Here is a 14,152-nt window from a genome sequence, read left to right on the forward strand (position 1 = left end):
GGCCTGGCAAGTGGTTACACTTGCCAGGTCGAATTTATAGTGTAAAGGTACACTTACAGACACTGCAGTGGCAGGTCTGAGACATGATTACAGAGCTACTTATGTGGGTGGCACAACCAGTGCTGCAGGCCCACTAGTAGCATTTGATTTACAGACCCTGGCACCTCTAGTGCACCTTACTAGGGACTTACTAGTAAATCAAATATGCCAATCATGGATAAACCAATTACATACAATTTACACGGAGAGCATATGCACTTTAGCACTGGTTAGCAGTGGTAAAGTGCTCAGAGTTGAAAAGCCAACAGCAACAGGTCAGAAAAAATAGGAGGCAGGAGGCAAAAAGACTGGGGATGACCCTGCATAAGCATAAGTCCAACACGACCCCCTACCAGCCTAAAGCCAGGGGAGAACAATCAATACCTTGATGTACTTCCCTGATTGGGGCGATAGAACAAGGACCCAGGCACACAACAGCAGGAGCATGTTCCAGTTCTACGCCTTCCTGACTCCAGTTGGATCCCTCTGTCCATACTCTCAGGGCCCACTAAGCTAACCCATGGGGAACCCTTCTCCACATCTACAGACACCATCTGTGCAGCACCTAACTTTACTTTGCTCACAGATGTATTGCAATGGGCAGATAGTACCACCAGGGCCAACACAGTGGTGTTGCCCACTCCTCCCCTGGGCTGTGACTCTCGTCCCACCCCCAGGGGCAACTCTGTCCACCAGGACAGCAAGCCACAGTGACCCCTGATGACTGTCAGGGATGAGAGCCTGACCTCAGGCCTCTCCACCTACTGTGACTGTGGAGAGTGAGGGGCGGTAGCCCCAGGTGCCTGACGCCCTTTGACCACTCTCCCTTCCACCAGGTCAGAGAAGATAACCTGACCCTGGTCCTCCCCTCTGGGGCTCTGTACCCTCCCTCCAGAAGCGGCACTCCCAGAGTAAAAAATTGTCAGGGTGCTTGAAGAAGCAGTCCTGCACAATTCTTCCACCAGTGCAGGGATGTTAACCTGCAACTGATCCTCCAACCTGGGGTCTGTACCTTCAGGTTGGACCAGGGCCAAGGGTGAGGCTTCCCTCCCCCTGCCCTCTCTTCTGGGGTCCTGAACCACCCAACTAGGAGTGCCCCCCCCAGAAGACAACATGGTAGGGGCACTGTTAGCAGTAACCCCTTCCTCCAGGTCAGGGGGGACACCCTGAACCTGGCCTTCCAATCCAGGGTCTGTACCCTTAGATTGCTCTGGGGTCAGAGGTGAGTCTTTCTCTCCCCTTCCCCTACTCTCAGGGTTCTGCACCCACCCCTCAGGGAGAGTACCCTTTGAAATCACACCGGGGGGGGTGATTGGGCAAACCGCTCCCCCCTTCAGGTCAGGGTTTATCCCCTGCACCTGATCCTCCAGTCCAGGGTCTGTACCCACAGACTGGACCACTGCCTGGCAACCCAGGAATTCCTGGGGGGCATACCTATCCTCCACCAGGTCAGAGTTTACCCTCTGAACCTGGTCATCCAACCCAGGGTCACCACCCTGCGGTAGAACCACTGCCTGGCACACTAGGACTTCCTTGGGAGCACACTTACCCCCCACCAGGTCAGAGTTAACCTCCTGAACCTGATCATTCAACCCAGAGTCACCACCCTGCGGTTGAACCACTGCCTGGCACCCCAGGACTTCCAGGGGGACACACTTATCCCCCTCAAGGCACACACTGTCCCCAAGGGCCACACAAGAGTCTTGCTGGCGCAGGTCTCCTGACCTCTGCCCATCTGACAGAGTCTGGATTCCCCCCAACCCAGAAATGGTCTCACCAAGGTCATTCCTGGGGGGCTCTGCTCTCAGAGCTGACCCCTGACCCTCCAGGTTCTCCACTGGGGTCCGCAAGCCCCTCTCAACCCTCTGTCTGGACTTCTGCACCCCCTCACTAGGAGTGGTACTGCCAGACACCAGAACTGGTGGGACGCTGGCTACAGCCGCCCCCCCAAGTTCTTCTGACACTGTGGGATCTCCCCCAACAGATGGCCCTATGGTACAGGCTAGGCTTCCCTCCTGGTGTTCCCTCATGGAACCCTCCAGGACCTGGGACCGGATCCCGGGCACCTTGGACCTCAGCCCATCCCCATTCCCTCTCCTCAGAGACTGGACATGGGGTCCCTCACCCATCCCACTACACTGGGACCTACATGGGACACTACAATCCTTCCCTACCTCACCTGGTTGGGAAATACCTAGACCACTCCTCTCAGGAGCCCCCCCAAATGTATCTTCAGACTCTCTGGTACTCACCAAGAGGTCTGCCTCCATTGTAAGCTCCCTGGGGTCAGAGAACTCACACCCCACCTGGTGTTGGCGTAGCTCTGGAACATAAGGACTAGACATATGCTCTCCAGCAATTACATCACTCAGCCCCTCACATGAATTAACCAAAGTACCCTTCACCCAACCATCCAGTGACTCTGCTTTGAAAAAGCACCCCACATCACCCTCCTGAGACTGGTGAGACAGTACCTGACTGTCCCTGACACTCAACCCACACTCTTTTGGGATGTCTTCACACTCCATAACCAGGACTTCTACCTGGGGGGAACCCCTCTCCCTGTCACTCTCACCTAGAGTCAGTAGAGTGTCCCTCCCACCAGTAGGAATATGACTCCCCATGCCAGTTCCCCAATCCACCTCAGGGACCATGTGCATCACTGGAGCTACCTCATGCCCCTGAACCTCCTGGCGTGTGTTAACTCCCTCCTTCAAGTAGGGCACCACATCTCTGGGCATGTGCACTTCTTCAGCAGTACTGGATACAAGATTTTTGCTGCCACCATCTGAACTGGACTCAGCCCTCATGGCCTCCAGCTTCAGATCTTCACAGCTCAGCTCTTGAGCTGTAATCCTTTCTTTTTCCAGGACTAAGGCTTTCTTCTCCTCAGCCCTCTCAAGCTCTGCATCTAGCTCTTTCAGACTCCGGATTCGAGCTAGGAGCCAATCTTCTCTTTCTGTTCCCTCCTCAGGGCCACTGCCCTCCTCCTCAGAGTAGTCCTCCTCCTCAGAGTAGTCCTCCTCCTCAGAGTAGTTATCCTCCTCAGACTCATTTGGTGGTGTTGCCTGACAACGTTTCAATTCATACTGAAACAGGGCTGACTCAAGATCCTCCCTTCTGGATTTCTTGTTCACAGCCAGTCCCCTTTCCATTGAGAATGCTTTAAGCTGCCACTTTTTATACATAAATAGGTGCCAGAAATTGATTTCCATTCTGCAAAGGCTTCACAACCAAAAACCAAAGTCCAAAAATATTAGCAATACTTCCAGGAGGACATCAGAGAACAAAAGGCAGAATCACAAGACAAGTAGTATGTGGTCACGTTGTGGTCTGAACTCAAAACAGTAGTGTACACTTAATCACTGTATGTCGAGTACAAATACAAGCCCAAATCCCAACCGCTGATCACCAAATGTTAGAAATGGGGTCTTTGGTTGACAGTCAGGTTACACCCTGTTCAAGCAAGGACACTCACTCTAGTCAGGGTAAAAGAGAATCACCCTCAGCTAACCCCTGCTTACCCCCTGGGTAGCTTGGCAGAGCAGTAGGCTTAACCTCAGAGTGCTAGGTGTAAAGTATTTGTACCAACACACACAGCAACTTAATGAAAACACTACAAAATGACACAACACCGGTTTAGAAAAATAGGAAATATTTATCTAAACAAAACAAGACCAAAACAACAAGAATCCAACATACACAAGTCAAGTTATGAATTTTTAAAGATTAAACTCAAAAATAGCGCTTAGAAACAAAAAATGCTTCGATGAGATGTTAACACGGCATCGTGACGGAGTCGTTCCCAACAAGCCGACACCAGCGGCGCTGGACACGGAGTCGTGTAGACCCCCAAGTACAGTACCTTTGGTGAAGAGTGAAAACAAGCCGATGCGCGAAGTCGGGAATCGCAGCGTCTGTGTGAAACGTTTAATCCGTGCACTTCGAGCGGCGTCGGTCACAACGTGGTGCGGAGACTTCCACGGAGTCGCGGACTTCAGCGGGGCTGCTGCGGCGTCGGGCCTGCGAAGAGCGTCGCGTTCCAGCGAAGGTCACAGCGTCAGGTGCAGGTGGCGTTACCGGATTCAGCAGCGGCGGCGGTCCAAAGTCGTCCGAAGTCGATTTCCTTGGATTACACCAGCTTTCCTTTCAAGGGCCCAGGGACTGGATAGGGCACCACGTGTCGGGGCAGGAGTCTCTCCAGAGACTCCAGGTGCTGGCAGAGATAAGTCTTTGCTGTCCCTGAGACTTCAAACAACAGGAGGCAAGCTCTAACTCAAGCCCTTGGAGATTTCTTCACAAGATGGAAGGCACACAAAGTCCAGTCTTTGCCCTCAGGGATTGCCCTTGTGATTTCAGGGACCCCAAACCCCACTTGTCCATCTACTCTCTAGGGGAATCTACACTTTAATCATATTTAAAGGTAGCCCCCATATTATCCTATGAGAGAGACAGGCCTGGCAACAGTGAAAAACAAAGTTGGCAGTATTTCACTGTCAGGACATATAAACCACATTACTATATGTCCTACCTTATCCATACACTGCACCCTGCCCTGGGGGCTACCTAGGGCCTACCTTAGGGGTGCCTTACATGTAAGAAAAGGGAAGGTTTAGGCCTGGCAAGTGGGTACACTTGCCAAGTCGAATTTATAGTGTAAAGGTACACTTACAGACACTGCAGTGGCAGGTCTGAGACATGATTACAGAGCTACTTATGTGGGTGGCACAACCAGTGCTGCGGGCCCACTAGTAGCATTTGATTTACAGACTCTGGCACCTCCAGTGCACCTTACTAGGGACTTACTAGTAAATCAAATAGGCCAATCATGGATAAACCAATTAAATACAATTTACACGGAGAGCATATGCACTTTAGCACTGGTTAGCAGTGGTAAAGTGCTCAGAGTTGAAAAGCCAACAGCAACAGGTCAGAAGAAATAGGAGGCAGGAGGCAAAAAGACTGGGGATGACCCTGCATAAGCAAAAGTCCAACAATGTGAATTTCGTAAGTCTGTCCAGTAGTGCTATGATATATGATATCATCAACCATTCCTGACTTTTCAGCGACTAGCATGTCCCATTATGGGTTCTGTAATGTTGCCTTAAACACTTTCATTATGGGCTCAAATCCCCAGCATCCAGAGTGCTGTTGAATAAAATGCCTGAATTCTGTTATAAATAATATGAACCACTTGTCAACTTCAGCTATGTTTTCAGTATTCACAAAGCAGTCTGATCCATTTAAAAAGCTGTGTGTTCCACATGTCTCCTAATCTGTGAGGGTGCACTCTTTAATTTACATCATGCATTAAAACAAGCAGATAGAAGATGGACCGCAGCAGTGCAACTTTCCCTGATACAAAGAGTTAGGGCCTGATCTAAATGTTATCAGTAACGTTCTTGCCTTGGACTTTTCGACTTAAAACCTGTCCGCCGCTGTGTCTATCAGCCCGCCATATTTAGATGTTCTCTGCCCCATAGACGTAAGCCTGCATTCAAACCACCATTTCAGCTAAGAAACACCCCCCACTTCGACAGTTGCAGAGAGAAATGGGATATCAGTGGGACCCCAGCCATCGTTTCCGCCATTCAGATTTGAATGTGCCTCACCGCCAAGAAAATAGTGACAGTCCAACCTCCACTTCTGAGTTGCCAGACTGAGGGAGAAGGGGTAAAAACTCACCTTTGTTCCCTATTCCACCTCCGCCTTCAATTGCACATGACTGGACAACATCTGCCATCACTGCTGCCACTGAGCTGCAGAGAAAACACAACTCCCTCATTGTCAAACTTGAAGGTAGGGACGTAGCATTGCCAGGGTACATTGGTTGGGCACTGCACAGGAGGTTGGGACCACTGCCATATATGTCACAGTCATTTTTGTAATCACTGTGACATGAATATGTTGGGGAGAAAATTGTGTCACACATGGTTGGGGATACTCTGGCACAACATGCATATTTCACATGTACACAACTTTCATTGTGGTGTCATCATCCATTGCAAAATGAATGCTGGAACCACTACGACAAGGTACACTAACACTGGACAATGCTATCCATGTATGGGTATTCCAAGGGGAGCTGTTTGGGTAGGTTTGTGCTATCTGTTATGTATGTGAGTCAGTGTGTGTGTGTGTGTGTGTGGATTGACTGTTTGAGGTGGAGGGAGCTGGAGAGAGTGGTGTGGTTGTGTCTGTATATGTGTCACTTGCAAGTGAGATTGGTGTTCTGTATGTTGTGTTGCTGTGTGACACATTTAGGTGAGTATTGTTGCTGTGTGGTGGACGTTGTCATGATGTGTGTAGTTGTGTGTGAGGTTGTGTAGCTGAGAGTTTAGGTGTGTTTATTGTTGTGGTTGTTTTGTGTGTGGGTGCAGTGTCAAAGGTGTGTGTATGTTTTGTCATGGATGCATGTTAATGTGTGTTTTCGGCATGCATGGGTTGTGTTGTGTCAGACTTGTAACGCATGATGGTGTGTACATGGTGTGTTGTGTGCTGTGTAGTGTGTAGTGCAGGGGGACACATAAGACTAGGTTATGTGTGTGTCACTTACATTTATTCCATAGCCACTGCCATGGTACAAAGTACATAAGGTCACACTTCTTTCTCCCTCTGTCAGTACTCCGTCACCAGTCCCCGCTTGCAGAGCTGAAACATCTATGTATGGCAGGTGGAACACAATTGACTTGATTGTTTTCTTGGGTCTGTTTGCTGACAAGGCTTGGTGATGACACTTGCAAAAATAACAAGTGATGGACGGAATGCTGAACAATGTCAAACATTCAGCCCCAGTACAGAGATCTGGGCCTAAATCCATCGTATTTTTTGCTGCCCATGCCATTCCCGTTTGGACCCAGCCATATGCAAATCAGTCTTGACCCTGTTCCCCATGGGAACAGTCCAGCCCGAACTGCCAGGCCAGGTCTTCCCTCGACTGGAAACAAGCATCCTGGAACTGGTTTCAGGGTTTCACCCCTCATCAGCCAGGCTAGCTTGAATACAGTGGCATGGGAAGCACGGGACCCACGTCTGGGCATACCCTTCCCACTTAGGGTGACAAATGCAAAAAGAACAAGTGATAGACGGAATGCGATTACACTGCCAAGATCTAAATTATGGCCTAAATAACTGAAAGGTGGCATTATCAAAAGGAATATCACACATTTCTTGAACATATAGAGGACGGATACAACAGAGATAGCTAACATACAAGAGGGAGTAAGATCATGCATTGATGTGCTCATAGAAGCAGAGTAATTCTCACCTCCATAATGTAGTATGCTTCATCTAGCACTGAGAGTAATTCGGTTTAATGGTGATATAGTATTATAGCACAACAAAGAGGGGACTCACGGACCTCTTTTCAAAAGTAGGAAATCTACTTTTTGCAAGTTTACTCCTATGGTATCCGTAGAACTTTTTAGGATTTTCAAAAAAAATCATGCCAGAAATCATAGAAAAACTCTGCATATTTAATAGATTTTAATAAATACTCGTGCTGCCACGCAATTATTTTTACGAATAGTCAACAGTTGGGACACTGGGCTGGAAATGTACATTAGTATATCATTTTATTCTTGATTGTTTTTCACAAGAACAATGTTTTGCCCAGAAATGTCTTCTACAACTTCCCCATGTCATATGTGAGTGTTTACAAAACTTTTGTAACCCACTTATAATTATTTTCCACTGTTTTGGTTTATGTTAACGCATCTATATCCTAGCGCAAATTTTTTGGGGAATCATGCTTTCATGTGTAAACGTGATTGAAATTACGTGGTTTCAAATTCTGCACGCATAAATGTGCATATATTTTTGGCACTGCAGATTTGTAGCGGCTGTTGTTATTTAAATTATCAGCTGCAAACCCTGTATTAAAAAGAAATAATACAATGACAATGATAATAAGAAGAAATACATCTTATTATGGTTTTCTGGGATATGAATTTATATTTTAGAATACTAACAAATATTTACACACATTTACTTAGAAATAACACATTAGACAGACGTAGACAAGCAGAGAGGGAATATCCAAATGTCCAGCAAACAGGGAATGTACTCATGGGCTGAACAGTGTTTGCAATGCGCAAATAAAAATATGCAGTACAGCAGCAAGAGTATTGAGTCTATCTTTCGAGAAGCTTGGCACAATTATTTATATACACTCTGTAGGCATTTGGTTTAATCAATTGGTCAAATGTTTGAATAACTGCCTTTCCTCTTTTGTTGAGCGGCGAGTACTGAGGAATGCAGTAAAATTGAAATATCTTACAGTAAATCGACCTGGCAAATCTGAGGCAGTGAAAAAATAAGTAAACAGAAAAGTAACTTCGCTCCACTCTAGCCACAGTTTCCCATTTAATATGGGTTGTTGTGCAATGTTCTGTTTAGATCTCTGGAGAACATGAGCAGTGTGTGGTGAGCTTTTTATCGACAGCATGCAACATTTACATTTATTACTGTGCTTAATTTTACTTTTATCGACAGAGGCATTTTCGTTTAATTTTCAGCTTTTATTTGCTTTATTTATTTTGCGTATGCTTGTTAAATCTGTATTCCAGTTTTACTGTTGACGAGTATGTGGGGAATTCAAGAATGAGTTTGATGAATGGATGAATTGATGAATTGATGCCTCAGTGGAAAATTGATTGACGGGGTGCATGCATGATGAGATAGTGAATGCCTAAACTCACTAGTGGCTGAAGAGTCACTTTAAATTATATGCCACAATTATTAGCATTGCCATTGCCTTTTTGCATATTTGGCACCCTACCTTGTGAGATTACAATGCACACTTTAGGGATGACAATACACTAAAACAGACTTTGTTACATGGTAAAAACACTTTTCCTTGCCAGGTGTTACTACTTTTCAGCCAAAACAGAGCACAATGGCGCTCCTAGCAACCATATAAGCTTGTCATATATGTTGGTATTGTGAGCATATACTGCAGCTCATGTATGACCTTTAACTTCCATGCTCCAGGTGAATTTTCTGAACCATTTACTATGGCATTAATTGATAGTTAAAAGGGCCAATTGCATGAAATGTTTTTTTACAAATCACATTTTAGGGCCAGAGCATACACACTTTTGCACTTAATAGCAGTGTAGCTATGCAGAGAGTCCTTTTTGCCTGCAAAAGTATTGGCTTAGGAAAAAGTCAACCACCTGTGGCAACCACGCAGAAAGGAGAATTTTCTACAAGCTGCCATTGACTCTGAGAGCCCAAACCTGCACCTTAGGAACCATTACAAATAAGGTGAACATCCTGTGACATCTTTCTAAAAGATAACGCGTCCTCATTTGTTGATAAAACATGTTGAACAAAATAAAATTGTGGGGGATGGATGGAAGTGGGTGAAGGAGTTTTAATAAGCGTATTCAGTGCGTGTGTGGTTTTGGGTAGACTGATTAATCTCTTGACGTTTTTCAATAGTGCGCTAATGTTGCTAGTGTTCACAGCAAAAATGCACAGGTGCAGCGTTGTGCACGCGTCCAGGAAATATGTTGTGCTGAAAAAAATGTGTGATCTTATATAATTGTCCTTCATATGAGTCGGTTCATTCAGCACCACTTCAAGAAAGTAGTTTGTTTGTTTCTTTGGTAAGGAAACTTGCTGCATTGTAAACATCTTCGTCAGTACCATATTTAGTCATCTTTATTTATTTCTGAACAGTTGTTTATTTTGTGTGCATTATTAATTTTCAATATATTTAGCAAATCCAAAAAGAAACTTCCTGTAGACTCGCAGCTGAAAGAACATTTCGGTTTGCTTTGAAAGTAGTGTTGCATGGGAAAAGATTTGTTCTTCAGAAACATTTTTCATGGTGAGACACCCTATTTATCATGAAACGGGTATGTAAATATTTTGCATCTAGATGTTAGCTTGACAAGTCCACTTTTTCTCCATTACTAAAACAGCTGTTGTGTGTGGGCCGCCTCCCCAAGTTGTGAATGGAAAAGTTGAAGGAACAGATTATCAATGGGGTTCCAGTGTGAGTTACAGCTGTGCGTTAGGACACCACCTCTCCAGTCCAGCCATCATTTCTTGTGAAGGAAGAGGAACATGGAGAGGAGAAATTCCACATTGTTTACGTAAGTTGTTCTATGAGTACTTTACTCTTTCATAAAACAATCTATATTGTTGCACATATATGTTTATTGCCTTAGAAATTCATGGTTCATGGCAGAGCACTAAAACCCCAGTTGGACAATTGATGACGTTATTCATTAAGAAGATAAACTGTGAATAATGTTTTTTACAATGGCTGTTTCTTAGTTTTTCTGATGCAGACTCTGATTGCAAGTATAAATGTACTTCAGAGACATGTTTCTGCAGTTTTGGGTTTTATATGTCCTTTGCTCCTGATCATTGCAACATACACCTATTTATGTAAGTTTATTAGGTATGACTCTCATGGAGAGCCTCTATTGTTTAATACAGTTTCTGAAACTCATACTCCTTGCTGTGCCATCACAACAGGTAATAACAAAACTGGTTAACAACTATTGTAATGTAATAAAGTCTTCCACACGAGGTGACAGTGCTCTCTGAGAGCCTGTCAGTACTGCTCTGCGAGTCTGCTTTGACTGAAATCAGAAAGCACAGGTGCAGGAGACGAAGGTATGTAGGGAAGGTAGTGGATTCTGGTTAAGGACAGATAAGATATGTTTTTTTCACATTTGCACCAGGAAGGGGAGAGCATGTTATGCATAGCTCTCCTATTATTCTCTTCTCCTGTGCAGTAGTTGAAGGCAGGGGCAAATGATTTTGGGGGCCATACATAACATGAAGCTATAGATGGGTAAACAGTGAATCTCTATTTGACATCACACAGAACCTCTCCATGAAAAACCTACCTATAATGTAGATTTTCTTAGTAATTTATGAAGGAAAGTCTTGATTTTATTAAAGATACAAAGATGAGTATTATGCATTCTTTTCTTGTTTATTTTAAGTAGCAGCAGCCAAGACAAAAAACGTCAAATCCCAAAAGGCAACCAGAAGTAGCCAATGGGAAGAAACACATAGTTCCCAGTAATACACCAATCATGAATGAGCTGCACTCATAATACTTATTTGGACCATGAACAGCCCTCTTTTCTTGTGTGAGGGTTAGAAAGTAATAAATAATGGAAGGATAGAACAAAATATGCAAACTGCCATGAGTACAGACAATAGTTCCTGTAAAAAGTTCAGAACTCCAGGAATGAAACTCGGTAGAAGCCAGACGGATGCCCTGGACCATCGATGTTGCAGGAGCTCCCATAAAGTGCTGATTAGAGATGATGTCCCTAGGAGGAAGTCTGTGAAGTAGTTGATGATGCTGTTGGAGAGAACAATTGGTAAGCAAATGTAGAGGTGGGATAATACTCACCTCCATGTCCTTAATAAAATTAAGACTTTCCATCATAAATTACTGTGAAAAATCTACATTTTATGACCAGACCGGAGGCACCTATTATGCATGTTTAATGTGAATTAATTACATTTAACAAGGCATGTTGTACTGGTTTACAATAAAATACTTTCAAAACATAATCATTAGACCAGTCAGCCGATCTGAGAATGTCCTTGGGCAGGGAACCAGCCCAGAAAGCTTTAGAAGCCATAGCTCCTCTAGCTGAGTGAACCCCAAAGGAAGAAGTATCAATGCCCTCTAAGGACATAATCCACTTAACCCAGTTGGCAAGAGTTGGGGAAGAAATGGGTTTCGAAGATTTCCTAAAAGAAATTAGGAGTTGGGATGCTGTTTTGCTTTCCTTATCTTATGACCACGCTGACAAAACTTCTCTGGAATGCACTTCTTAGTTTAAAGAATTCATTTATTATTATTACTTCACTACGAGGTTCCTGAGAGACGAGATTAATCAAAATTCATCACCGTAGGGCCTATCACCGCTTGTCATCTTTCTCATGCCTGCAAGTTGATGACTCCTGTTCAACTGTGAGAAAGAGATTTTCCACCCAAATGGGAGGTCAGGCAGCTGACGTCCGCTCCTGACTGAAGCCTTGGAAAATTCCCCCTTGCTGCTGCCCAGGGACACCGTAAAAAGCCTGCTAACAGGACCCTTAGTCAAAACATGCTGGGTCAGAGTGGGAACCGAACAAGAGTTGGTGAGTGGCCAAGTCTCCAAACCTCGCTTGTTCCCAGGGCTGGATAGAGAGGAAAACACAAATAATACACTCTCTTTTCACGCTAGGGTTCGGTGTGAACACAATACAAAAAACACAGCTTGGTCTATCATGTGGAAAAACACAGCTCATCTGCAATGTCTCAAATGCAATGTCGATCTCCATGATAAAGCTAACCTAAATACAAAATGTAATGTCTAAAGCCACGTTAAAGCCACTAGGCAGCTAAACTGAATACAGGATGTAATGTGCTACTGGTGAACATTGAACAACTAATATGTGCAGTGGTGAAACACAAAGTCATTGGTCCCACACATTTAATGGCATAACATGCTGAGGAATTTCTGAAATCGGCTGTCTGTTGTTCATACATTTTCAGGCATTTACCCACACATAATTTAGGGTGGTGAGGAAAATAGGGAAAAATACAGATGAGAGATTACGGATATTAAACAAAACATCTGCAGGGGTAAAATGAAAAGCAGAGATATCAGGGGCTCTAACATCTGAAAGTTGTTTAAAGGAAACAAGGCATAACAACATGGTAAGTTTAGCCGACAACCTTTTTCCAAGTAAGCATTGTGTTATCTGGCCAAGATACAAATAGGTTTAAAACATCATTGACATCCCACAAGGTACTGTATTTTGGTTGAGGAGGATTGGAAAATTTTACTCCCTTCAAAAGATGGCAGACTAACAGGTGTTCTCCAACTGGCTTTCCATTAATGTAAGGGTGAGAGGAGAAAATTGCTGACCTATACAAATTAATGGTGCAATAAGACTTACCTTTACTAGCTTCCATTGCAAGGAAATTAACAATAAAGGTTACATCAGTTGAAAGGGAATCTATATGTTTTCCCATGCACTAGCTCTACCACAAAGACCAGGCTGACCTGTATGCCTTTTTTGTTCATGGAGCCCAAGAGAAGTTGATAAAGTGTGAGGCTTCTGCTGAAATAGAAGGGATTGGCTGGGGTTCTCTGATATTTTCCAAGCCGAGAGGGTAAGGAGATTCTCTAGTATTAAGTTGTGAGGAAGACCAAGGGAACTGGACAGCAGTTCCGGAAAGAAAGGAAGAAGAAAGGGGAAGTCTATTGACAGCTCCAGAAAGGTGGGAAACCAAACCTGAGATTGCAAAAAGGGGGCTATGAGAAGAATCACAGCATGTTGACGTCTCACCTGAGCTAAAAGTCTGGAGTTCATAATGAATGGAGGGAAAGCGTAATTGAAAGAGCTTGACCAGTCCTGAGAAAAAGTATTGAAGGCTAGAGCCAGTGGATCTAGGCGCCAACTGAAGAATCGGGGAAGTTGTGCGTTGAGACGAGAAGCAAATCGATCTATGTGAAAAGGACCCCATTTCTGATTAATAGATTTGAAAATCTTGTGATGGAGTTTCCAATCACTTGAGTCTTGAAAATGGTGAGAATGCCAATCTGCTACTGAATTTAAATTGCTGGGTAGATATTCTGCATGAACCAAAATTCTGTTTTGGAGGCAAATTTCCCAAAACCCTTTAGCTAATTCCGCTAATTCCCCCTAATTGAGTAATGTAACGGACACTGAAATGTTGTCCATTCTGAGAAGAACCGAACAGCAAACAGCCTCTAGTTAGGCTTTTTATCGCAAAGGAGCCGGCAAGCATCTCTAAACAATTGACATGCAAGTTTGACTCCTCTAGTGACCATGTACCTCCAGTCGAGATTGAACCACACCGGAACCCCCAGCCTAACAAGATTGCTTCTCATTCTAATACAAGATCTGGGGCTGATTGAAAGATGGTCCTGCTATTCCAGGTGTCTAAATAGTATATCCACCATTGTAATTCTACTTGAGATTCTTGATCTACGGTGATAGAGTCTAAATAAGTGAGACCTTTTTGAAGGTGACGTATATTCAGCCTTTGAAGAGCATGATAATGTAATGGGCCTGGAAAAATGGCTTGAATTGAAGAAGACAAAAGGCCTACTAT

General features: G+C 44.4%; 1 protein-coding gene across 1 annotated transcript in view; it reads left to right on the plus strand.

Annotated features, from left to right (window-relative positions):
• Positions 1-14,152, plus strand: part of CSMD1 (CUB and Sushi multiple domains 1) — a 5,088,256-nt gene that overhangs the window by 4,859,172 nt on the left and 214,932 nt on the right. The window contains exon 60 of the mRNA XM_069235813.1: positions 9,969-10,142. Within this exon, the coding sequence (XP_069091914.1) occupies positions 9,969-10,142 (174 nt within the window). The remainder of the gene's footprint in view (positions 1-9,968; positions 10,143-14,152) is intronic.

This window comes from Pleurodeles waltl, chromosome 5, assembly GCF_031143425.1.
Source record: "Pleurodeles waltl isolate 20211129_DDA chromosome 5, aPleWal1.hap1.20221129, whole genome shotgun sequence".
In the NCBI taxonomy this organism is placed as follows: Eukaryota; Metazoa; Chordata; class Amphibia; order Caudata; family Salamandridae; genus Pleurodeles; species Pleurodeles waltl.